Source organism: Camarhynchus parvulus, chromosome 3, assembly GCF_901933205.1.
Source record: "Camarhynchus parvulus chromosome 3, STF_HiC, whole genome shotgun sequence".
Classification (NCBI taxonomy): Eukaryota; Metazoa; Chordata; class Aves; order Passeriformes; family Thraupidae; genus Camarhynchus; species Camarhynchus parvulus.
Window position 1 is genome coordinate 6,529,878 of NC_044573.1, and position 25,955 is coordinate 6,555,832.

Here is a 25,955-nt window from a genome sequence, read left to right on the forward strand (position 1 = left end):
ACCCCAGACACTGGCACAGGGCTCTTGTCATCCCAAGGGTGTATGTACCTCAGCACAGGAAGGAAACCCTCTCCTTATTAGTTTAATCCTATCTTCTACCCATCACTTACAGTTGTAGTGGTTTCTGACATTTCTTGGCGTTTTTTTTTGCACAAAAAGCTTTTAGAATTAAGTTCTCTGCACGTTTCTTCATTTGCCAAAAGTGCGCTCTGCCATTCTGCACGCACAGGGTGGGAGTCACTGTCCTCTCTAGCTTTGCACCAGTGACTTTACATACAGCTGAGTGATTCTGAACAAACATATGGGACTTTAATCGTATTGTGTAGCACATTTTACTGGGTATGTAAGACTGTTGATGTTTTAGATCAGCTGGTAAAAAGGCCAGTTAAAAAAAAAACAAGTGTTATATAGATGCTCGGTATGGAAAGCCCCAGTTGAGGGTCACCTGTTGGTTACTGAACTGAGGAAGCAGAAGCCTGAGCTTTTTCCTTCCCCTGAGCTCCAGAAGATGCAGGGCTTGGCGGGCTTCAGGAGAAAGCTGAAGTTCACCTACAGCCAATGACCTTTGGGGGCTGTGGGGCCTTCCTCCCCTTTCACCTGGCTTCTGAGGAAGGACGAACTGAAGTGACACGTTGTCTTAGAGATGACCTTCAATCCCCGGAGCACCACAGCGCATCCCTGGCACCTCTGGCCAGGAGATCTACCGCGGCGTGCCAGTGGGCAGCTGCCATCATCCACCCCACAGGCGGCCCTGCAGAGAGATCAGCACAAAATCCTCCGATGCGCTTCTGCAGCTGAGTCTGTATCGCCTAAAAAAACCCACGTTGATGAACAAGAATATCCTCCAGCTCTCTTAAACGCTATGGGCTTGAAATGCCCGCAAAACGAGCTTGTTTCCCCGGCGTGTACTCTGGCGGCACGGCGACCTCCTCGATGAGGGGAGGCCAGCGGACACAGAACCGCCAGGAGCCGACGCATTCTCTGTCACGTTTTTAAGGCCCCGAAGCGTGAGGGAGTCGGAGCTCCTGCTCGCACCTGGAGCTCGGCAGATCCCCTCGGAAGAGCAGGCAAGCGCTGCTCCCCCCGCCCGCCCTCCATAACCAGGCCGGGAATTTTTAATCAAAAGCCTCATTGCCGGGGAGGCGGCGAGGGGAACGGAGCCGGGCAACGGAGGCGACCGCTCCCCTCGGCTCGGGGCAAAGCCCGCAGGGATCCCCGGCCGGACGAGCGGGTCCGCCCGGGATAGCCCAGCCCGGGCGGCCGCAGCGTGCGGGGAGCTGCGCTGCGGCCTCCCCGCTCCCGCCCTCTCTCCCTCCCGTATCCCTGGGTCCGCCCGTATCCCTGCATTCCCTGCTGCAGCAGCAGCATCCCCTCCTCCCCTCAATCCCATCAGTAGCGGCGGCCCCGGGCTCGGCTCTCCGCGCTGCGGCGGCGCTCGGCGGCGGCTCCCCCCCGCCGCGGCCGCCATGTTGGGCTGCAGCGCGTTCGGCGGCGGCGGTTGCCGCGTGTGACCGCGGGAGGGAAGGAGGGAGGGAAGGAAGGAAGGAGGGAGGGAAGGAAGGAGGGAGCGGCGGGGGAGAGGAGGGCGCGGAAGCGGAGGGAGGGAGGGAGCGAGCCGGGGAGGGAGGGCGCCGGCGCTACCCCTCCCCGCCGCCCCGCGCACGCACACACACACACACCCCGCACACGCACCGCCCGAGGATGCCCTTTGCCCGGGGGGGCGAAGCCGGGACACCATCGCGCCGCCCGGAGTGAAGCCGCCGCCGCCGTCGTTGGGGCCTCTCGGCCCGCATCGTGCGGCCGGAGCGGAGACGCCGGCGCTTTTCCTCCGCCTCAGGACGCGCACCGGGTGGAGGAGGAGGAGGGCGCCGTCTCCGCAGCAGCAGCAGCAGCAGCCGCCGCCGCAGCCATGGGAAGGATTTGACAGGGCTCGGAGCGCTTGTGCCGGTGTGTCGGGGCGCGCGTCCCGCCCGCCGCCCCTTGGCGCAGCGGAGGAGAAGGGGGCGACAATGAAGACTTTAGTTTTTTTGAATCACTGAAAAGCCTTAAAAGGAGACTCGGTAAGGAGGAGGAGGAGGAGGAAGGGAAAGGCTGCCCGGGGCAGGACGTGGCTGCGCCCTGAGGAGGGGGGGCTGCGCCCCACCCCGCGGTGGCCGCGGAGGCGCTGCCGGGGCCGGGGGAGGCGGCGGGGGGCGGCGGGGCTGCGCGGCCCCTCATCCCTCCCTGCCCGCCCGCCGGTGTGCGCCCTCGTTTCTGCTGCCTTTCGCTTATATAAATACGTAAATACATCTGTTTTTCCCTTCCCATCCGTCCTGGGAAGCGGAACCGGAGGGGCTGTTAGCCCGTGGTGCTGCGGCGGGGCTCCTCGCAGGATCGCGCTGCATGATCTGCATTGGGAATGAAGGAGAAGACCTTCTTAAATATATAACTGCGTGTGCCTATGCACGCACGGTGAAATCGGTGTCAGGCAGTCTCGGTTGAATTTGAGTGCAATTATTATTGTTAAAGCATCAGGAATGCTGTTTTTGCCCCACTTCTTACTAAGCCTATTAATTTTTTTTTTAGGATAACTGTTTTCTTGTCTTAAATGTCATGAATACACAGATATCCACACTGTGTGTGTGTGTCTGAAACTCCAAGGGGTTAGTTTCAGGCTGGGAACCCCGAGGTGGGCTGGCAATTAAGGACCATCACAGTTTGACACTTGTTAAAAATACTGTTGACTTCTTTTTAAACAACAAAACCCTCAAAAGTTTTTTTTTGTTGTTGTTGTTTTTCTGACAAAGTAATAATAATCATTAAAAAAGAAACCCCAATGCAAACTGAAACAACCATGTCTGGAGAAGTGCGTTTGAAGCAGTTGGAGCAGTTTATTTTGGATGGGCCAACACAGACTAATGGGCAATGCTTCAGTGTGGAAACCTTGCTGGATATACTCATCTGCCTTTATGATGAATGTAATAATTCCCCTCTGAGAAGAGAGAAGAACATCCTTGAGTATCTGGAGTGGGGTAAGTTTGAATGTGTTTATTTTGTGTACATCCGTCCATGTTCCTGCCTGCTTTGTATAATGTCTCTGTTATTTATGTGTGAGAGGGGATTGTTTATAACTCAGTGTTTTACTGGGAAGTGTTGTTAGTTTCACTGTATTTAAATGCGATGGTGGTGCTAAAAAGAAATCTCTACTGGTTTTTTGTCTTTGAGGTATGCATGTAAAACATGCTTCTTGTTTTTTATTTTTCTTTTTTGACATGGATCAGACTTTTGTTCCTAGCATATTTGCTTGCCTTCAGGCCCAGCTGTTGAGTTTTGTGTCCTAAAGTTGCTGGGAATATGGAATGGTGAGGGATAAATTCTCTGATGCCTGCAAAAATATCAATGCACAATCCACTGATTTGCTTCTGCTGTTGAATCTATGCTGCTTTGAAATAAAACATGTTGATCAACAAGAAAATCCTTCAACTTTCTGAAATGATAAGGGTTTGAAACATCTGTGAAGATGGAGAAGATGACATTCTCTTCTTTAATATAAAATTGTTGCTGACTTAAGTAGATTGTTTTTTTCATCAGAAAAATCAAAGCTGAAAAGCAGAATGAAAATCTGTGTGCCCCTGGCAGACTTCTCATTTTGTGGGAGATAGGGTATTAGTAGATTTTTAAAGGAAAGCAGGTGAATGATATTGTGCCAGTTCTTCTTAAGTTGTCACAGAACTGGTTGACTCTATTTTTTTTTCTTTTTAATTCTCTTTCTTCCTCCTCCTAAACTTAGATGTAAACCAGAAGATGCAGTCTGACATAAGAACCTTGATGAGAATGGTTACTGTATCTGACCTTCAAACTTCAAAGTCATGCTGCACTTCAGTATTTGCATACAGAACCATTTACCACATTTGCTTTGTATTAAATACATCAGCAGGCCTCCTTTATTAAAAAAAAGCATATTTTTGAAACACATTACAGGCATTTGATTAATTAGGTAGTTGAGCTCTTCAAAATGAAGTTGCTGAGGAAAGACATTGTTTTGATAACTGATCTAACAACTTGAGGCTGATATGTGTGTGTTTTATTTTCCTGCTCCTCTCTGTAGTCATACTGACATCTAAAGGACATCTGACTCAGTAATTAAGTTTCTTGTAGTGTTCATATTGCACTGTTTTTTGTTTTCTTATTATCTGGAGGAACAGGCTATAATTAATGCATTCTAGCTAAGGAGGAAATAGTAATTAAAAGTACTTCTGAAGAATCTTCCCTCTAAAACTGTCACTGGCATACAGAAGCTGTGAAAGACTGGGAAAACATGATGGCTCCAAGGGTATTTTTTAATGCAGGAATTCAGTGTAGTCTGCAGTGGATCTAGCCAGCTGATACCCTGTAAATAATAATAATAACAACCAAGTTAACCATATCTAGATGGTCAGAGCAACAGTGTGTTTAGGACCCATTGTGTTGGGTGCTGGTGCATTCAGTGGTGGTTGTTTAATGGGTAAATGCATCATTGCAAGGCTCTGACAGTACCTGAAGATTTCTGTAATAAGCTTTCCCATCTGCTGATGGAAATAATAGACTGTTTTGGAAAGGCTGCACTGGAATAAAGGTTTCTTGCTGGCCTATTTTTCCTGCTATTTTTCCACTCTCATGCTCCAGCTGTGCCTTAGCAGGACTCTTAGTCTTCAGAGAAGACCAGTTATTCCCATTTCCAGGGCTGAGTTGCTGTGGTCCTCTGTGTGCTCCCAGCTCTGCTGCCCAGGCTTCTGCCCTGGGAGCTTTCCAGGAGGGTTTGTGTGGTGACATGGAAGAGCCAGCAGTGGCTGGTACCTGCTGGTGGAAGTGTCTGTGTGAATGATGTCTTCATTCTGCAAACCCTTCCAGGGGTGTCTCCTCTGAGGGCCAGCCCTCCTAGTGAAACTGGCACTCTCTGGCATTCCTCTTGGGATCAGGGAGTTGGCAAAATCAAGCTCTTAGAGAGGTCGGGTACTCTCCAGTGCTCTGGTGCAGTGGAGTTACTGAGGGTACCTGTGCTCTGATATAATCCTGACCTCTCCTATCTCTCTCCCCAGAAGGAGGAACAATGCAAGTGGTTGATTAGAAAGAGGTTATATGTGGTTTTAAAGTCAGAGATGTGCTGAGTAGTGGCAGAAGTGGAAGGCTGGCAGCCAGAAATCATGGACTCTGCCCGCACCTCTCTAAAGGACTCAGTGTTGAAGTGCTTGCAGCTCAGTTTTTTTTAGCTTCTCTATTTGAACAGCAGGAAAAGTAGCACAAATTTTACACCAGAGAGTTCAGAAAGCTGCTGCATGTGAAGTGCTCTTGGATTTGAATGTACCATATAAAATAGTGGGTATTAATTTATTTTTCCCATCAGTGGAATAAAACCTGGGGCCTGGTGTATCTATTGGATTGTCAGTTGGATGCTGGCATTTTGTGGGTTTCTGCCAAATATCCATAGATTGGCTGGATTATAATGGAGAGTGCAATATGAATGTATTGGAACTGGTCAGGGAACTGGTATGAACTGGGAGGTGTGTATATGTGTACAAAGTGCGGAGTACAAACTTACTCCTGAGAACTGATTGTCATCTTAAACTGCCTTTTTTTTGAAATAAATTATTCTTTCTGGAAGTAAATAAGGTTTATTTATAGTCTGCTAATTTTTAGAAAAGGCTAATAAACAGCTGTTCAGTGATCACAGACTCCTGTTGAGCAGCGAGTAATTTTTTCTTGCTTTTCAGCAGTGTAGTTTTGAGGTGTTAGTCTTTGGTTTTGTGGAGGGTTTGAGTTGAAGTTGCATTTGTGGATGTGTATTTTTATACAAACTGTTCTGGGTCTGAGATGTTATCTGCTGTGTTTCATGTAAGACTGAACCACAATCTGACTTTTTTGGGGGAAAGGTTTAGGAGGTATTCTACCACGGAAAAGCTAATGTCTTAATGACAGCCATGTGACTGGTGCTATATTTAGGGGAACTAAGAAGCTTCATGTTCTAGTACTTAGATCTTTTAGGGCTACTTTATGAACTTGTAATCTAGAGCTATAACTTATTTAAAAAATTAATCCAGGTAAAAGAATTGAGATCTGAACTAATTGTTCATATTTTGGTTTGATACTGCAAGTTTAACTCAGGAAGTGGAGAAAGTAAGGTCTCTACAGTGTGAAGTTGAGTTTTAAATTTTTGTAGAATTTCAGCCTTTTTTGTTGCTTGAAATGACATTAGACTGGTTAGAAGTGTCAGGTTAATTATTTTGTGATTCAGAAGCTGCTTTGCTTCTAAAACCCTATCTTTGGCTTTAAGTGAAAACATAATTGCATTCCCTATTCTTATACAGTATTAGTTTTGTGACTTGTTAATAAGATGATTTGATTTTGTTGTTTATATTACATAGGTATCTTTTATGCTAACACAGCCATGGAAAAAGCCAATATATTTGTGTTCTGAGGGTTAAATCAGGGCACATTTTGAGATAACAAGAAGAAACTGGAACATTTAGATTTGGCTTGTTCTATGTATTTGATGCTAGTTTTCATTTTTATCTCTATTGATAGTTGTATTTGTGATTTAGAAAAGGGCTTGTCTAATTATAGCAACTGGAGCTTACCAGAAAAAGCTGTTGAGAATTCCAAACACTTTGCTTTTTCTTTTTTACTTGTGTGTGAGTTGCCACGCTGACGCAAGAGTGTAAGGGAGGTAACGAAGGCTGATAAGGTGAACTTGAAAGAGAACTATAGTGATAAAAAGAAGCTTTTGGAGATGTTTTGGTTCTGGGAAAACTTTCTTTCCTTCCAATGGCTCCAGTTTGAATTACTTTTAAAAAGAAACTAGAACAATTTTCTTTAGGATGCATTGAAAGAATAATAGAATAAACCTCAAAACGTGTGGTGATGAAAGTGAGGGAAGATGGAGGGCACCACCAATACCATGGTGAGGTCAGTGACTCGATTAAATCTGTGCTCTTGTTGGAAAAATGTAAACTGTCCTCTAGTAAAATTTTTGTTTGATTGGTTTTGTTGAGTTTGTTGTTCTTGTTTGGTTTGGTTTTTTTTTTTTTTTTTTTTCCTACCGAAGAAAGTTTTGGAAGATGGATTAAATTGTTCTCATTTTGTCTCTAGTAGAACTGAAATGCATGGTGTTTATGCAGTGCTGATATGGTCATACACTAGGCTGTCATCATTGGTCTCATACTTCTGTTACTCAGTTGTGCAGCATCTGTTCTGGATATTGGAAATGGTTTTATCACCATACAACCAATTTTTCAAGACAGAGTTGTGGAGAAGTTGTCTGTGTTATCCTTCTGGTGATCTCTCATGGTTTTTCTTAAGAAAACATGGGAAGCCCCTTTTTGAGCTAGGTTTGTTTTTGTATATTAGTTGCAAGAGAAAATCAAATCTTGTCTCTAGGCTTCTGCACCTTTTCTTTGTTATTTATTTCTGTATAGGTCCTGAACAAAATCGCAGCCATTTTCAGCTATGAGTTGCTTATATTTTGTTTTTAAAACAGCTGTTAAAAAACAATCATTCATTTAGGTCCTATTCTTAGCAGATAGTAAAGGACTTAGCAATCAACTTTTTCAAGTTTTGTTGTTTTGGTTTCTTTTAAAGTAGACTTTGGTGCTCAGTACTTTCCAACCTTAGTACTATCTACCCATTAGAAATATTTTTTTTTCCCTGATTACATTCTAAAAGGTATCAACTTCTTTTTTATTCTAGTCATAAAAATGGGAATACCTTCTGGTCTGACATAAGCAAAACCAGTTATTCAGTTCTTTCTGGGAAAGGAGGAGCATTTTGCTTGTCAAGGCCACTTAATGTCCTTAGGCATATTCCTGATTTTAAATGTGAGTTGTTTCATTGCTTGCAGCTGAGCCATATGAACTGGTGGGGCTCCATCAATGCAGGAGACATTGTGGCATTCTTTACAAATAAATTTGTGACATTTTTTATAATAACACTTTACTGCTTATTTTATGTAATCTGTTGTTTCTGTTGCACAGCTGCAGCCAACAATTAAATGCTTTTTATTGATTAGGGTGAATGAAGAGGTTTCTTCAGTGCTCTCAAATAGAAACAACCTTCAAATCTCTATGTTTCAGAATATTGTGTAAACATCTTTTATACAGATGCAGTTCTATACCAAATTACTTGATAAAGAAGGAAACAGTATTTGTAGGAAAATATGTAGAAGAATGGTTGCCCATGCAGGCTTTAGTGTTAGATAGCTCTGTGTTTAAGGTCTAAACCTTTTAAGTTGTGGGGTTTTTTTCTCACATTTATCTCAGTTTTGATTCTTTCCTTGAACACAGTAAACTAATTACTGGAAGTTTATCAACAGTTGGGATGTGATCAAATGAGCTGTGAGACCATCCAGTTAATTCTACTTGATTTTTATTAGTTTCCAGTAGAGTGAGGCATTAATCCATTGTAACATGTTTGTTTCTTTGCACATTTCCATTACACAAAGTGTTTTTTAATCAAACCCCTTAATTTTAAGTAGAAATGAGTTTAAAGGGTGTTCTTTTTAGCTCTTTTTGTTCTGCTGGGCAGGGGAAGTTTGGAAGTACTCCAAGGCTGCCTATTTTGGGGCATATTTGGGGTGTGTGTCTTCAGGTTGACTGACTTCTGTCAGTGATGTCCTGTTTGTTGCAAAGGAGCATGGCTTGCTTAGATAGAAAGCTAACTAATACTTAGTTTCCAGGAATTTTAGAAATGCCTTTATTCTGTACAGAAATTCCTCGCATGCTTTGGTCTAATGGGGACAAATGGAGAAATACAATTATATGAGTTAGTCTGCTCAGTGGGCATTATAAACCTCATGACAACACAATAAATTCCCTGTTACTAGAACATCTCACGTTTAAGGGTTAATCCAGTAGGGGTTTTTTTTATGGTATGCTCATAACTCTAAAATGTACTGCTGAAGGTGTGTTTGAATTTTTAACCTCTGTGCAGGATTTGAGGCTGTGCATGTACCTGATTAAACTCCTTCCTTGTCTTTTGGCCCTTCTCTCCTGGATTTACTGATGTATTTGTTTTATAACCTGCAGCATATATTATATTATATTACAGTTGACTAAAGTGTGGATATTGTGCTCCAAAAGCAATGAGCTTAATTGGTCCAATATGGTTCAATTCTTAGAATGTATATATATATATTTTTTACAAAGATGGGTAGAAGCTGCCTTTCTTTTTGAAGCTCTACCTTACACCCATAGATCAGTGTTTGAATCCTGAATAGCAGCAGCAAATAACAGTAATTTCACTACTGAGTCATACCTGTGGCTGGAAGACCAGTGTTGCTTTTGAAATTTTCTTATGAATAAATGGCAAATACAGGATTTCAAGATACAAAGTGGTGTAGGCTGCTATCCTGGAAATCATTCTCCCCATATTATTTTCTGAAAGTGAACTGTAATGAATTATCCTGGATGTGTCTTTGAAAAATATTAACCTATTCTTAGCATCTCTAATTGCTTTTATCCTGTAAAAATCTCCATTTGTGAGAAAACTTCCAGAAGCAATTGGATCCTGCTGCCAAGCTCTAAAACCTGAATAAAAAACCTACAGTGGATAACTGAGGCAGGATTGAAAGAAAAGGCCAGTTTCTAGACTCTTTAAGTTTTATCTTTTGGCAAAGCAGGCATTCCTTCCATAAGCATTTGTACTTGTTTAATTTTGATTTTCTTTTTCTGGCTGAACAACTGGAATATTTTGTTCTACTCTGGTCTAACTTACCTCAACACGTTATTTTTCTAAAATCCTCATTAAGCTTGGGAATGCCTCTAATGTGGACCAAAATCTTTAAAAAATGCCCGTGATTTAGGTCAGTCATGTGCAATCTTTTGTTAACGACAAGATTTTTATTTCAAATAGTTTAAACATGACATTAAGTTTAATAATAACTGCAAAAATCTTCTATTCAGACAGGTCAGTTTGCTTTATTTCTAGTAATACAGCCTAATTAGGTTTACTAGCGGTCACCATGGATAAAATCCACATGAGGTATATCCAGACTCCTATGACTTTGTGTTTCATAATTCTTCCTTATCCATATCCAGACTTCCAGTTTGATTTAAATTAGTTTTGTTACACACTATTGCAGATTTCTTTTATTCTTAGGGATCAGCTTCTTGGTGCACCTTCTCTTGACAACTTTTTGAAAAGCTTGTCACAGGGACTTTGTAGATGTTATGAACTGTGGTATTTTTCTGTACCATTTTGAGGGGAGAAGATATATTTTGTTCAGCAATTTAGTGGAAATGTACAGTAATTTTTTGTAGAAATAAAAAGTGAGTTTAGTGTGCCATTCTAAGTGGGTGAGGAAAAAGCATTTGTAGATGTTAATAAAAATAATTACATTTCCTTGAAGTGTTGTGGGATTAGAACAGCAATGCTTTGTTGGTCTTTTGTTTCATTTCCTTTCAGTCTCAGAGTTTGAGGCTCGGAGGAGGATGTGGTGGAGGGCCTGCAGGTCTCCATTTCTGACTCCTTCCTCCTTTCCTTTCTCTGAGGTTTTCCATGGACGGTGTTATTCCAAAGCAATTTACCTTCCCAACTGAGGCCTCGTGCATTTCTCCTTTGTTTCCATTCTGTTGCTTTTCATCCCATCTAAATCTGAGTTTTTGTTTCTAACATGGTGTGGATATCCGTGTGTCAGTCTGATCTTCCCATGGCCAGAATCTTGGTTTCTGGATTTGGATTGGTATTTTTTCTTTGTTTTTCCCTAGTCATTCCCAAGATTTCATTATTTCTTGGCCAGATTCATAATATAGAGATTGTGTGTGGAGAATGGTAGCAAAAAGTGAACAAACACACACAGGCCTTACCCACAGATGCATCTATACAGTGTTTTCCCATAAACACCCTGTACATTTCTTACTAGATCAATTGATTTACTATCATTAATCATTTTGCCTTGTTAGCTTTTGTAGAACTGGAGCCTTGGGCTGTTTGTTCTGGCTGTGAGTAAGAACTTGTGATCTGTTTTACTCCTGTAGTCTGAAAAGGATGAAACTTAAGTGGGAGTATAGCTTTATCATTTTAATACCTGAAACTAAAATAAAGAAGTGATAGGAAGGGTTGCAATTACTTTTGTCTGCCCAGTGGTTTAAGAAAATGTCATTTGTGCTGCGGGGACACCACAGTCCCGAGGTATTTCCTGTTGGTGCTCATTAAAGTTCTTTCACCTTTACCACGCTGCCTTTAGTCAATAAAGCGCTGTGTTGTCTGACTGTTTTGCAGGACACATAGTAACAAGAGGAGGAGGAGGAAATAGAAGTCACATTTTGATTGCAGCTCACTGGTTTTATCTTGGGCGGGGGCTGACTCGAAGGTGTCTTAAGGCTGGCTAAATCCACTGAACTTTGTTTTACTGGGGCTTGCGTGGGCAGAGGGGCACAATCCAGTTAACAAGCAAGCTGCAAGAGCACGTTGCAGTCTGTCAGTGTGAATATCTGGAAGTGTTTTTATGAAAGAAAGAGACTAGGCTTGTGACAACCCAGGCTTCTGTGGCTCCACCTACTACAACTCCTGGTTGCCTCTTAAATTCCCTCTGGCATACAAGGGAGCTACAGTTTTGAAACAAATTTTGAGGCTACCAGCTTCTTCTGGTAGCTATTTGGTGTAGAAATTCAGTGAGCCTCATTTTTTTCCATAACAGTTTCCAAAACTTTTCTTCTTGCAATGAGAAGGTCTTTAACCATGAAGAGGGATCTTCAAAATAACTGTCTGATTTTGGTGATGGTAATTCCTTGCAAAAAGCAAGTGTTGGTCTTGTGTGTTCTGTGGTGTTTGGCATGGTATCACTCAGTGTCTTTACACTGTTTTCGTTGTATACTTTGTAACTGAAAGACAAGGATTCTTATGTTAACACACTTGGAATAGTTTCCTTCTATTTCCCCCAACTTCTAGAAAACACATGATGTACTATTTTGTGATTATTTAAAAAGATCCTTTTATAATTTTGATAGGGACTGACACAAAAGAGACTTGTTTTCTCACTGAACTGATATGTTAGAGGAAATTATAGAAGCTGCTTCCTATGCAAACAGAAATTTGCAGAGAAGACAGTTATCATTTTGCTGTAGTGTCACTCCACCTCCAGTATTGACTATTTTCACCTTCACAGCTAGCAGCCACTTCTGGGTAACAAAATATGTATTTCTAAATTTCTGTATCTTTATAAAAGTCATAATTTAATTTTTGAAATTAAATTAGTCAAGTGGGTTTTTCTGGATATAAGCAGGCTGGCTAAGAATATGTACTGTCTATGCCCTTATGTGTTAATGGTTTTTCTGAAAATAAGGGATGACTTAATATCTCCATTGCTGATAACCCACAAACTGAAAATGCAAACACTATTGAGAGATAAGGTTACCAAGAGAAAATGGTACACATTGTGTATTGCCACAGCTAGTGTGAATTATTTCATTAGCTTGTTATTTTTTGGTTAATTTTATCCTTGAGTAACAGTGACTTCAGAGAAGGTGATCTGGTAACCAGTTGCTTTTGGTGGTGCAGCTTCTTAGGTACTTCAGTGAGTATTTGTGAAGTTACCCTGCTGAGTATGTGCTGCAGGAGCTCGTGGTAACGCCTGAAAAGTCTCTTTCTGGCTGATTTAGCAGAGATGTCATCTGATCTTATCAGTAGTAGCCTACTGCTTAAACTTTCTGGGGGAGGAAAAAGTGTGCAGCTGGGGCAAGGAGCTGATGATTTGTTGTCTAGCTATTCTAGTCTTGAATGTTTTACATTCTTCTTCTCCAAAGCTAAGATCATTTAATGGAAATTGTGTTACTTACTGACAATATTACATTCACTTTGTGGTCCTTGGCACTACCAACAGGAGGGACTCTCGTCCAATAAAGTCTTGATATTAGTACTTAAAAATTTGCTTTAATTTCACCATTAAATTTTCTTGATAAGGAAACAAACCTCTCTAAAGAGTTTTTGCTTTGTCTTGGTCATGTAGTTCATATTGTCAGTAAATGTATTTAACTATGTGTATGATCACAGTTATAATTACAAAAGTTTCTACCTCCTATGCTGCTGGCCATTGATTTGTTCTAAAGCCTCAATGCATTCAGCTCTTAACCAGGCTGAATTTGTGGCACTAAAATCTTTTGTTCACATCAAAGTGTCATATGATTATTCAAAACTTGAATAATTTTATTCCATGTGACCTTTTTTTACCTCCATCTACCTTAATTAGGAAGTAGAATGTTTATTGATAATTCTTACTGATGACAGATCATGATCAGCAAAATGAAATTTTACACTTTAAAACCCAGGTATTAAGAATATATAATTCGTCTCTAAAAGGAAGTTTCTTGTCTTGTTTCTTTCACTTCAGAGAGAATTTCTATCTTTTAGGGATTTCTTTTTTTTTTTTTCCCTTTCCAGTTTAAGCAAACAATTTTCTCTAACACATCACTGTCAGATGAGGTTGGATCAAATTAGTTTATGTGTTTGGGGCAAGTATTTTCTTGAGTAGTTTTGATGTTATCCCACTGCTTCTTAAAGCAGTAAAGAAAACTTCATGACTGCTAGATTTGCATGGCACTTCTGCTAACATTAGGCTCTTAGTTTAGATTTTCAGTTTCTCTCAGACACACCTTCTCCAGCTCTCTCTGTGTTCCCTGTCCCTGCCATGTGAAGTCTTACAGTGACAAAGTGCATAGGTCATTCCCAGCATGGTTCCAGCATCAGGGGTACAAATCCATTTCCAATGGGAAGCGTCAGAGGAAATTCACGAGAGATGGAAGATGGTAAATTAAGTAATTTTGGCAAAGCTACAAGGGTTTCTTCTTGGTATGCTGATAATTGTTTTTAATAACACAACCCTCCACCACCCACACCCTCCGAAAAGCTTGTGGCAGAATTTTCATTACCTTCAGGAGAAGCAGGGTCAAACTGCACGTTTGAATTAAGCATTATAACTTAGCACAGGGGCTTGGGGTCTTGTCTATGTGTGTGTTTATAAAACACAGTGCAGAAGAGCTGCACTGCTACTTCTGATGTCCCTTCTCAGAGTATTCCCATCAGACAGGAATATTTGAAGTCTATAAATGTGCTGCTTGGTGACATTTTCAGACTCACAATTTAAACATAAGCCTTGACAAATAAGCCCAGATTCTCTTCTCTCTCTTTGCCTTAGTGTCTGTCTCATACCATATTTTTCTATGCCAGGCATTTTAAGACCTAGGTGCTATTTTCCCTGCTACTTTTCTTCTTTTTGAGAGAAAAGCAGCCTCTCCACTGAAAGGCCATTTCCCAGGTGATGTGTCAAGATCTGAGGAAGTTTAGACATCTGAATGGGGATGGATTCATAGCATGGGAGGCATTGACTTTAATAGCTATGAGCCAGAATTGTTGTGTCTGTCTGATAGAAAGAAGAAGGCATTTCTAAGCCTAATTCTACTCTCAGTTAATGGAGATAAGCATGATGTTAATTCACTGATGCCCTCATGATACTAAAGCAGTTCATATTTGCTGCTGAGCTTCGAAATAAAGCCAAACTATTTGAGGACATTACTGGTTAAATATTTAAAATTATGCTTCAATTACTGTAGCTTTTTCTAGATGTCAAAAGAGAATATTTTCATTATTTTGCTTCACTTTTTTATAGTATGCTTTTAAAATGTGTGTATATTTCCTGGTTGTGAGGCTTGTAAATATACTTTTTTTCCTTTCAGTTACTTTCCTGGTGAGAAAATAATTTACAGTAATATTGGATACTTGCATATATAGCCTTGAAAACCTGTATGAGAAGAGTATGTGGTCATTAGCATATGAAATATCTCTGCAAAGAAATGGAGGCACAGCTGTGATTTGTGAAGGCGATTTAAAAATTCAGTGGAAAAGCAGTTTCCAGGATCCAGGTTTATGTTTGTGTTCCTTCCAATTTAATTTGTTTTTCTTCAAAGTTTTTTGAAATGTTTGTTGTGGAAATTCCTGAAGGTGTGGGTGGCTTGTAACTTCTGTGTGTTTAAGGGCTTTATTTATTTGCTTAAACTTTCAGCATACTGTTTGGGTACCCTTTCTAATCTTATTTCTGTGATCTTGTTGCTGTGATGTCCTCTTTCCTCCCTCTCCTGTACCTTCAGCATTGTACAGCTTGAAGCAACAGCAATTGTTTTATTTCTCAGAAGGGAAGTGCTCTTTACTGCAGTGGTCAGGTGGATGCTTGCCAGAATTGTGTTTTGAGCAACTGTTTATGTGTGTTGAACTTGGACCTCCATAAAAATTAATCTTCTTGTAACTCATATGGGGGTTTGTTTGTACCTCACCTTTTCAAAACCTTTCCTGCAGATGATGATATGCATGTGATATGCCCGTGGTATGCACGCCACTGGCATTTCAGAGAAGTTTTCCTGGAGTGTCTTAATGCCTTACAGAAATTGAAATGCATACATTTAAATCTTGTCTCATATTTCCTATTTATGGCATAGGTTTGCAGTGCCTCCTGCTGTGTGTTAGTGTTTAGCTTGAGTGGACTTTGAGGAATACTGATGGTTGTGGTGTTGGAGCAAGTAACTGTCAGGCTGCAAAATTCAGATCATTGCTACACTGGAAACTTAACCCATAAAACTTTGTATGCTTTCAGGAAGTCAAATATTATGGCAACAGAGATAACCAGAAACTCTTTGATTATTATCTCCAACTAATGCTGGGAATTACCTCCTGGAAAGCTGTATCTGCATAGGTATTGCTCAAAAAAAAGTTCTAATTGAAGGTTGAGGGAAGTTCTCTTAAAACCTTGCACTTAATCATCAATTAAGGTAAAAAATACAGTATAGGTAGGCAGTTTCATAATACTGTCATTTCTGTGGATCAGGAAATTCCCTCTTCCTACCCCTCCTTTTTCTCTGCCTGGTGCTTCTGAGTATCTGCTTCCTGCCTGTTTCCAGTGGCACTCTGAACTGCCCTGTCAGGAACTGATTTTAAAGCAAGTATGCTAAGTAAAAGTCAGCTTTCCATCAAGGATGGATACTCTACATTTTTCAGTAACTTTGTTTTGGTGTTTACTGCTTAAGAACTTCTCAGCACGTTCTGTAGGGTGCCCAGAGGTTGGTTAGTAGTCAGTCTGTTTTTACAGCAACTTAGTCATGACCTACCAGAGAAATGTAGAATTTTTCTTTTTTCTGTAGTACTGCAAAAGAAAAATTCAAGAACTATTCATGACCTATTACTTTGAAGATAGCAACTATTACCGAGGCACAGTGTAATTTATAGTACCTAATGCTTTGCATCAGAAGTTATTTATGGGGCAGTTTGTTTAATAAGGATATTTCTGAATGATTTTGCTGCCTCATTATAATTTGCATTTACTTTGTGTTTCGTTTGAGCAGAAATATTTTGTACAAATTGCTGTAATTTGTCTTTTCGCCCTGCCAGGTTCAAATGGCGAAAGTTCTTGAAGTGTCCCAAGGTAGCTATTTATGATATACCAGGAATAGTGGAATTGGAGTTGGCATTGAGTCTGTCAGAGTTCTTCAGAGAAAGTATGGCAAGGGTTGGAGTTTGCCTTCCATGGCCTTCTGCCACAGCCAGCTCTTGCGCATACTTTTGGATGAGGGGAAGGAATAACTATTTCTCTGCCTTGCTGCTGCACATTTAATATTCCTGAAATGACAGTGGTTTAGGGTGATGTGGTACAGCAGGACTTTAGAAACTTGCCTCCTTTCTTTATAGGTGTGGAAGGTCACCAATGAATCGGTGCTCTGACGTGGTAGGATTACTAAAATGAGTTTGTTTTCTTACTAGTCTGTGGGCAGTGGAATTTGGGGTTTTAGTCCAGTCTTGGCTTCATTAGCACATGGATAGAAAAGAGTAACTTCATTGATTGTTTAAAGGGAACTGTCTTGAAAAAAATTATTAACAAAATGTTTGGCTTCAGCCTGACCACATGACATCTGAAATAATGGGCAGTCATTCACACCTGTATAAAATCAAAGAACAGTAGTGGGTTTCCAGATTTGTTTTGTTTTGTTTATTTGTGTGGAACAGTGACATCTGAATGGAGTGCAAGCTAGTGCAGAACCAGATCCTGCATCAGTATTTGTTCTGGAAAGCTGCAATAGCTCATTTGTGGTTTTCCTGCTTGTAAATAATGTAGTTAGCCCACCTCCTGCTGAATGTTTTTATTCATTATATGATTCTGCTGATGAATGTCTGCTTCTCTGAACTGTATTAAGGAAGAATGTAGAGCAAGTTACTTGGTGATTTCTTGAGTTAAATCCCAAACTGCTAAGAAGAATTTAATGTTCTCCTGGAGGTTCTTGAGTATTTTCTCCCTTTTCTTCTCAATTCCATGTAAGAGAGGAAGCTTTATTTTATGTAGGTTAGTATAGTAAGTCACTTCCATTTTGTGAGCTCAGTACTGTAGTAGGTGAGCTGCAGATTAAATGGAGAGTAATTCCTTTCCTCATCCCTTTGAATGCTTTTCCCCTCTTGCTTGTGCCTTTGACTGGTGACTGAATGGCTGCACACAAAAATCTCCAACACTTTGTTAGCACAGTCAACATCTTTATTTTAAAGTACTTTTCTGTACCAAGCATGATAATAATTTTCCTGTGGGTTGGTTTAATTCCTCAAAAATGTTACTGCAGATGATTGCACTAGAGAAGAAGAGGCATGTTTCTTTCTTGCAATTTCATTTACTGCATAGGGTGTATAATTTTGGACCTCATTAGCTGAGAAGAGTAGTTGCGATTCGAAACTTGAAGTAATGCAGTATTATTTTTTTTAAATGTTGCTTACAGTGTTGGGGGGAAGAGAAACACAAGAAAAGTCAACGTGATTACTTTCCTTTTCCTTTCAAGCCTTGTAGCTTCAGGAAGGCAGTTTTACCATGAAGAGAGATGTTGCTGTGTTTCCATTGCAGTGGTTCCGTGGAGCGCTGACCTTCAGGTCGTGTTGAGGGCACTGGCCTCTGTTTAGCTCCTGCACAAGCACAGAACAAATAAATGGTGGTTCAGAGCTGCTTTCCCATGTTTGCTGAGAGTTCTGACTCATCCTTAAAATTTATCATTTTTTCCTGAACTAACCATGAACCCTAAAGCCTCAGCTCCCTTGAGATATGTATCTTGCTTTTGAGTGGTTTCAACTTGATGGTAGGATAGGTAGGACCAAATCTTGCTTATCTAATTCTCAGAATTATTCCAGGTCTGTTGTACATTCAGTATGAGTTGAGCAGTGTACAAGGATTATCTGTGAGCGGTTTAGCCTGGGATACTGTTTCTGCTGACTTTGAGGAGTTTGTGCCATCCATGCCCAGCAAATGTCTTGATCTCAGGCATCTCTGTTAAGATCAGAAGCCAGTCCTACTGGTCATTTAGAAATGCAAGGCCTAAGTAATGACTGTGTTCTGCTTTTATATTTTGTATCTGCTGAGGTTTCCAATCCTTCCACACTCACTGGATGTTGAGCATTTTTTGTGCTATTTCAGTGATGAAGATTTATGGTGCAGCTCCACAGTTTGACATCTGCACGCCTGCAGGGAGTGAACTGATTGTTGGGTGAACTATGTCTGCAGTTGCAGCAAAACTGACTTAAGAAGTGAAGAAGATGTATTGTGTAACTGCACCTTGTTGAGTGGACAGGAGATTTTTATTTATCTCTTTCCCAGAAGTGCAACACCAGATTTTAATGGTATAAGAACATAGCAAGGAATGGCAGCATTGGTGTTATGAAGAAATTTATATTATGCTCTTTGTGTATCTATAAAGTAATTTGGCTGCGTAATGCTTGAGGCCAGTTCTGGGTTTGCTTGAAAACTCAGAGAATTCCTCCGAGTCTGAAACAAAGGATATGTGAGTATCATTTACAGTTTTACCCAAAATAGCTGTAACTGTATTATGGTGATGTTTTCCCTGCCTCTTTTCCCCCCATGAACTGTTTTGCATATCCCATAGGACAGTAGGGCTCTGGAAACTAATTCATATTTTGGTGGGGACTAAGCTGTCAAAGTAAGCAGTTACTTAGTGGATGAATTTGTGGTTTGCTGGAAAGGAAAATGTTTGGGTTTTTTTTACAAGGGAATTGAATGATGCTATGGAGAATTTTATTCTCTTGCTGGCTGCTATAGAGGTTTTTTTTTCATATAATGCTGGATATTAACCACATATTTTGTATGTAACCAGTATTGTGCATCCATCACCATATGGATCAGTTAGTTGACTTCCTGTGGTTTGATATGAAGAGATACTGAGAACTCTCAGCTGTCACTGAAATCAGTTGGAGCTCTCTTTTAAATTCTAAAGCTCTATATAATACTATGTGCTCTATTAAGTTCATATATGGATTTCTAAAATTACCAGCTAAGATTACATGACTTACTTTTCCCTGAAATTATCATGTGCCAGTTCCTGTTCTCGTACAGACCATAAGATCACTGCTTTCCAAGGGTTGTTTTGAAAGGCAGTGTATTTAGGATCTTGCCATAGAATCCATTTAACAGGTTTTGTGAGAATTCGTAAGTCTTGTTGCACAATGAATTAGATGGACTGTTTTCAGGAACCACCTGAATATATCTTATCTGAATACTGGAAGAGCTGCAGACTCATCATTTGTCTGTGCCTTCCAGTTTGTCACCAGCCCAAACTGAAATCTCCTTCAGCATTGATGTCTTAGCCCATTCTTGTTGTTTTGATTTTTTTTTCTTTGACATATCTTTGTCCAGTGCCAGTTTCATTCCAATGAATTGTCTTTTAGTTCCCTTTTTAACAGGATGTTCTGTTAACTCCACATTACACAGCATGTATATTTACTTCATTTATTGTTGCAGCTGCAGTTGATCTGAACATAGCTGATGCTGTTTTGGAAGGCAACTTGTGTTTTGGAAGAGATGAGTAGAATTTTTCTGAATTAAAATGAGGTGTGATGGAGCTACTGGTAGATGTGGAAAGGGAAAAATCTATATAAAAGAAGTGGTGACAAGTTGCATTTGGCTTCGTCTCAGTGTCACTATGGTTGTAGAAAGCGAAGGAGGGGGCGTGCTGTGCTTAAAATAAGATTGGCTGTGTGTTAAAGAAGTAACAGTGCTTTGGAGCACATGTTCAGGATTCCTGTAGATTCAGTGAGAGTGTGTAAATGTATCTAAAGGCATCCAGAGAGGGATCCTGTCTGCCTGAATTAGAGGCTTTCTGGCATGTGCTTTCTCATGGAGCCTTTAAGGGAGCACAGTTCAGCTTTTGCACAGTGCACCTGTCAGTTTGCCTCATCTAAGGTTTGGGGTTGATGCTGTTGTAGCTTGAACACCCAAAGGTGACTCTAAAGCCGTAGCTGAAGGTATTTATTTTTCTTGTTCATTTGGGTTATTGCAGGGAAGCTACAGCTGCACCATGTTCCAGTGTTTAGATGTACCTCAGCCAGTAGGGAAGGAAGGCAGTGTTTCAGTTCCAGTTCCAGTCACTTGTGGCTAGACCACAGCATCCAGGCTCTGAGATAAAGGACATTCTGTATTGCTTCTTCTTCACCATTTTTGGGAAAAGAGCACTATGTTTTCTTTCTCCTGTGGTTGGCTTTGTAGTAGGAGCATACTTTTCCAAATGTTAAATTAAGAAGCAGCATAACACCAATTGTCTTCCCAGAAACCGAAGTTTTGCTTTTTGTTCTTTCCTCTTTTCAAATCTAACTGCTACAGAACAAAAACAAGGCAAGCTGCTTTTCAGTTAATCATATATTTAAAGGTGCACCACTGTCATTGTGCTTCCTATGTGGCATAGGAAAACCTTTCCCTTAGACAGAGATGTGGGCATTTTGAGCCCTTTTTCTCTGTCTTGGTGGATGCACTTCTAACCCTGGTACACTTGCTCAGATTCACAGAGTGCAGAATAGTAAAAGAAAGCCTTCAACAAAGGTAACAGAGAGAATACCTTCAATAATGTCCAAATCCTTAATCCCTACCTCCATGCACTTTGAAGAAAGGAAGCAAACAGGGTACAAGTTATGCTTTAAATAATGTTCCCATGTCACTCTTCATCAGCACTGTCTTATTTGAAGTTTTCTTTGCTTCTGATGAGTCACTGCTGTTGTCCTTTTCAGACCCTAAGCTTGGAAGCTAGTACATCCCACACCTTGCACTAGATTTGATATCTCTTTGGGTAAAAACTTTCTTTGAAGCACATTAAAATAGACAGAGCCTTAATGCTGGTGTTGGATACTCTATCCATGAAGTTCCTGGCAGTCTGTTTGTATTCAGTGGGGAGGTAGTGCTGTCCCTGGGGAGATACAGGTGGTTGTGGTGTAATTATAAAGGTGGCAAAAAAGGTGACTGGACTTGGCTAATTTGTGCAGAATGATGCAAATCATGTAGCAGATGTAGGAAGGGAAACTCAAGGCAGGTTTTGTGGGCAAATGAATATGGTTTTTCTGATCATATTTTCTGACTACTTTCTTAAAAGTAGTCTGGAACCTGGGAAGGCAGTACTTCCATTCAGTCAGACAGTAGATTTGCAGGGTAATAGGGAAATTGTCTACAGGACAATGGTGGTCTTTGAATTTTGAGGGGTGAGTTTTTTCCATTTCAAGGTTATCTCATATGGAAAGGAATCAGCAAAGCCTTGTATTTTATTTCTGCAGTGTTTTGTGGCAGTATCAGTACCCATGTTTGATTCTAATCATATTCCTGATAGTTACTATCTCTGTTCTTTAGCTGCAGAATGTGGGTGGCAGTTGTAAGTGCTTCTTCAGGAGTTCTGAGATTCTTCAGTCTCAGAAATGTATAATGTGATGGGCTTTGGAGAATTTATGTAAAATATAATGTGTAATATTGAAAGCCAAAAAAACCTTAAGAATTTGACCTGGATCTCTGTCTTACTTTTCTCTGTGGATAGCCTTGGAGGCACAAAGGATCTTTAGAACCAGAGAGTTTGTGGAGTTACCAGTGAGTGATAGAAAGAAAGAGAAAACAGTGGGAAGCCAGGTCATGGCCTCTGTACCCCATGTCCATGGGGGAATTAAACAAGATGAAAATGGCAGGAGTAGGCCTGTATTGTGCATCAGAGTTGATTAATTTATTTTAACCTGCACCAAAGTCGCCTTTTAATCAGAGGTTTATAAGAAATTTGTGCATTGTTGCTGCCTCCTTAGTTCTGTGAGAAGGATCTAAGCTACAAATTCACCCATGCTTACCACCCTGAGTGAAGGTATTTAAACTATCTCTATTTTGGTTACGTGGTTTGGGTTTTTTTCTGCCTATGCGCCCATTTCTGGTGAATATATGAGAAGTGGAACAGGGACAAAATCCAAAAGGAACCTGAAATGGTTCAGATGTCTTGGCACATCTTTTAGAGGATGATCTATGTCATGTTCTGATGTGTGCAGATGAAGTCAATATTGGTAACTATTGTGAACTTCCAAACTGATTTCTATTTGTGGGCAAACAGTAAAGCTTGTACTGAAAAGAATCCTTCAAGTTGAAAATTTCTGTTATTAAAAACAAAAGCAAAATCTTCCTGATCATGCTTTGCTGTTATCAAAGAGCTGTCTGGGGTATTCACCTAATTTTTGACTTCCCGAGATAATGGCAAATTGCAGCCTTTCTTCTGTGCTGTCTTCACTGTTGATCTCATGCAGTTGTAGCAATGTCCATGTTGATGTTTTATAAACAAAATATTGTTTTAAGGAGCACCTGTGAAATTTGATTATTTCAAATGCTAAAGATACGAAGTTTGTGAAAAATAATGGCAATGTCAATTGCCATGTGGTAAAGAAGTGATGTGTGGTTTTTTGGATGGAATTTGTCCTAGCTCTTGTCTGCATGCAAAAGGCAGTTAATTCATAGAACTTCAGGGTTTAATAAGTACTGAGTCATAGCCTAATTCATAATATTTACAAGTCACTCTGCATACCTGTCAGATATGACTGCTGTATCATGCAAAGGTTGTTAACTAAATGGAACATTTTTTAGTTGTTTCCAAGATAAATTGCTGTTTTCTAGCTGCTCTAACAGAAGACAGATAGCTTTTCTGTTATGTGTAGCCACTTTCTAATTGAAACAGTTGAAGAAATTGATTTTTTAATAGTTTTTATTTAGAAATCTTTTGGGCATGTACAGATAGGTGGATAGCTGTGTGAAAACAAGGCATGGTCCAATATAAAAATGAAGTGCTTAAATGTGAAAACTAGATGTTATTAAATAAGACTTTATATAGTAATGGCTGCTAATCTGCTGTTCATTCAGGTAAAATGGGATTTTCACACTTAAAATACAGATGTATATTTAAGACAGACAGTCACCTGGGTTTTCTTATATGTTTTCTTGTTTCTTTATTTCTGAAGGATTGCAATCAAAAATTCTTTAAAGAGTTTTTGTGAATTAAAATCTGGATCATTTATGAATATGTTTTGGTATCGGAAATAGAATTGTGGATAAAAAACTGGAGGAAGATGTTGGAATGCTAAAAAAATATTTATTATTTTTAGTTCAGAAAAGCTGTTGCATAGTGGTGAAATTTAACTCCAAATGCTCCATGCTCCTGATCAGTTTCTTTTTCAGGAAGGCATGACCACGCTTAATTTGGTTTCTGGGGTTATTCTTGCATTGCAAATGGGATGCTGGAGGCACAGCTTTCCATAAACAGATTGCAGCCAAGTGGAATTTGATGGTGGGGGTCCAGATAGGAAGTAATTAAATGTTTTAGATTTCACTCACTTGGGTTCATTTTAATGGATGTCTTTGGTTTTGGAAGCCTGGCCCACGGCAGCAATAGATAATATTGAATGAATGGCTATTTCCAAAGAGAGAAAAGAGTGGGGTTTTTTGGTGGTGGTGTGATGTTTCATGAGCCTAATGTAAAGGAAACAGAAGTGCCTGCCCACTGACCTTATTTTCTAAATCAAAGCTAATGCTAAGGTCAATAAAGACACCAAATGACTGGGCTTTCTTTCACAAATGCTGTTTGCATATTGTGATGGGTGCATGTTTTTACACTGCAGTATGGCAAAGCCTTTGTTTCACTTCTCTTCCATTTACTGTACATATTAGAAAGGGCTCTTGGTGGTCTGCTCCTCGTGGCTGCAGAGCAATCCCAGCACCTCCTCCCTCCTTCCTTCCCCAACCCAGGAGGTGGAAGGGCTGATTCTCTCTTTCTTTCTTGCTCACTTCTCTCTGAATTTGTGTTTTGCTCCTCTGTTGCCCACATCCCCTTAGGTGCCCTCACCATTGTGGCTGAGGGGCCAGGCAGTGCCCCACTCCTGACCCCTCCACACAGGCACCCAATGCTCCTTTGTAGGTGAAAATGGTAAGCAGTGCTCAGGATTCCGGGTTAAAGTTGATTTTGTTACACTGGATTAACGATCTCTTCGTAAATTTATAATTAGGCAGGTAGAAGACTGTAGGTCAAGACAACTAGCACTGAAATTACCTGGTGTTAAATTATCTGCATTCCCCACAGCCCTGTTTCTTGGCCCACAGTGCAGCAAAACTAGAATTGTTATTGGATGTAGAATTGTAACAAAAATTTATCTTACTAATTCAAGCAACTGAATTTTTTTTTCTCTCTCTCTCTCTCCTTATCATGCCTTGCAGTTTTAGTTGAAAATTGTTTATCTGTTGTGGAATCAACTTTGAACCTTTAGGTCTTCAGTCATTACATATTAAGATTAAAGTTTATCATCGTCCCTTTCAGCCTGAAAGAGTGTGAGTTTGAAAGTTAATTTTTAGGGTTATGAATGGGCTTCTCTTTGCCACACTGAGCTGAAATCTGTCCAGTACAAAGGTTTGGTGTTGAGTCCCTGGTGCCTTCTGTTCACTTTGTTGTCCTTTCCTCTGAGGAGGGGGATTCACCCAGTGCTGGTGGTCACCAAACGCTGTCCCTTCTCCTCCTGCACATTCACACAATCTGCCACTGTCACCTCCATGCCTGCAGGCACAGGCCAGTCCTGGAGAAGCCTGGAGAGGAGGCTTCCCCAGCTCCTGATGCTTGGATCAGTTTGTTATATCCAGTTACACTCTCAAATGCACCTGTCTGGTCCCCGCTGCTGGCAGAGCCGGCGTGTGGAGCGCTGCTTTGCTCTGCACTGGGTTTGTGTCAAGCAATACAGCTGGCAGTCCTCAGAGGCTGACTTCTGCCTGGCCCAAGCAGCACCTGATTATTGTGAATCTGAGCAGTCATTAAGCACAAAGCCATTTTCATCCTCTGTGTCCCTTTATGGGTGTCCTGCTGATAAACAGCAACAGCAGAGGAAATATTAAACCAACCATACTACCTCTGGGATCATTTGCATGTTTGTCAGACTTTTTTCTTGACTGTTACCCAGACATAAATAGTTTTTCTAATCTGGTATTTATGGTACAGGAATAACTTAAAAATTAGGATGGTATGTCTTTTTATTTTTCAGGCCGATGAGGGAGTTTTTCATGTGACCAGTTTGAGACCAAAAAATAGTTCTGATAGGTGTTAAGTAACTACCAGACCATTTCCTGTTTTTCTGTGAAGTATGTCAGCTGTATTTAAATCCCTTCAGGGACAATTTTTGGCATGTGAACTCTGTTACTGCTTTGCCCACAAATTAGTCAAAATTAGCTTGCAGTGGCTGTGGTAGAAGTTAGTCTTCTTTCATTGGGAGTAAAGTACATAGACTATAAAACAACAACCACAAAATCTTCCTTCCCTCCTTCTGTTCAATAATTGACTTTTAAACTTTATCTATTTTAGATGAGAAAATGCTGAAAATGGATGTGAAAAGCTTCTAGCTTCACTAACTACACTATTTAGTTATCCTCACGTTATGATGGATGCAAAATTTATATGCTCAGAAAGCCAAATTTACCTTTCCACCACTGGTCTTAAGAGATAAAAAAGTATTCTGGATTTGTTAATTATAAAAAAGACTTTTCTGTAATTACTGGAATAATTGTTTTGAAATACAAATTAGTACTTGCTCTGACAACTACTGTGTTCACGAAAACCCTGCTGAGGGATAGCCTGCAGAACAATTTCTTCTGGTACAGTTGTTTTTAAGTA

The 25,955-nt window shown here is 40.5% G+C and overlaps 1 protein-coding gene and 1 long non-coding RNA gene across 4 annotated transcripts in view; one reads left to right on the forward strand and one right to left on the reverse strand.

Annotated features, from left to right (window-relative positions):
- Positions 1 to 287: 287 nt before the first annotated feature.
- Positions 288 to 2,164, reverse strand: LOC115901872. The gene is made up of 2 exons (XR_004060585.1): positions 1,693 to 2,164; positions 288 to 751 (listed from the first exon to the last, which is right to left on the reverse strand). It is a non-coding gene; the product is annotated as an uncharacterized LOC115901872 (long non-coding RNA).
- The window catches only part of CDC42BPA (CDC42 binding protein kinase alpha), a 183,361-nt gene continuing 159,023 nt past the window's right edge, over positions 1,618 to 25,955 (forward strand). For all 3 annotated transcript variants that reach the window (XM_030944869.1, XM_030944870.1, XM_030944871.1), the window contains exons 1-2: positions 1,618 to 2,060; positions 2,787 to 3,011. In XM_030944869.1, the coding sequence (XP_030800729.1) occupies positions 2,816 to 3,011 (196 nt within the window). In that variant the 5' untranslated portion in view covers positions 1,618 to 2,060; positions 2,787 to 2,815. The remainder of the gene's footprint in view (positions 2,061 to 2,786; positions 3,012 to 25,955) is intronic.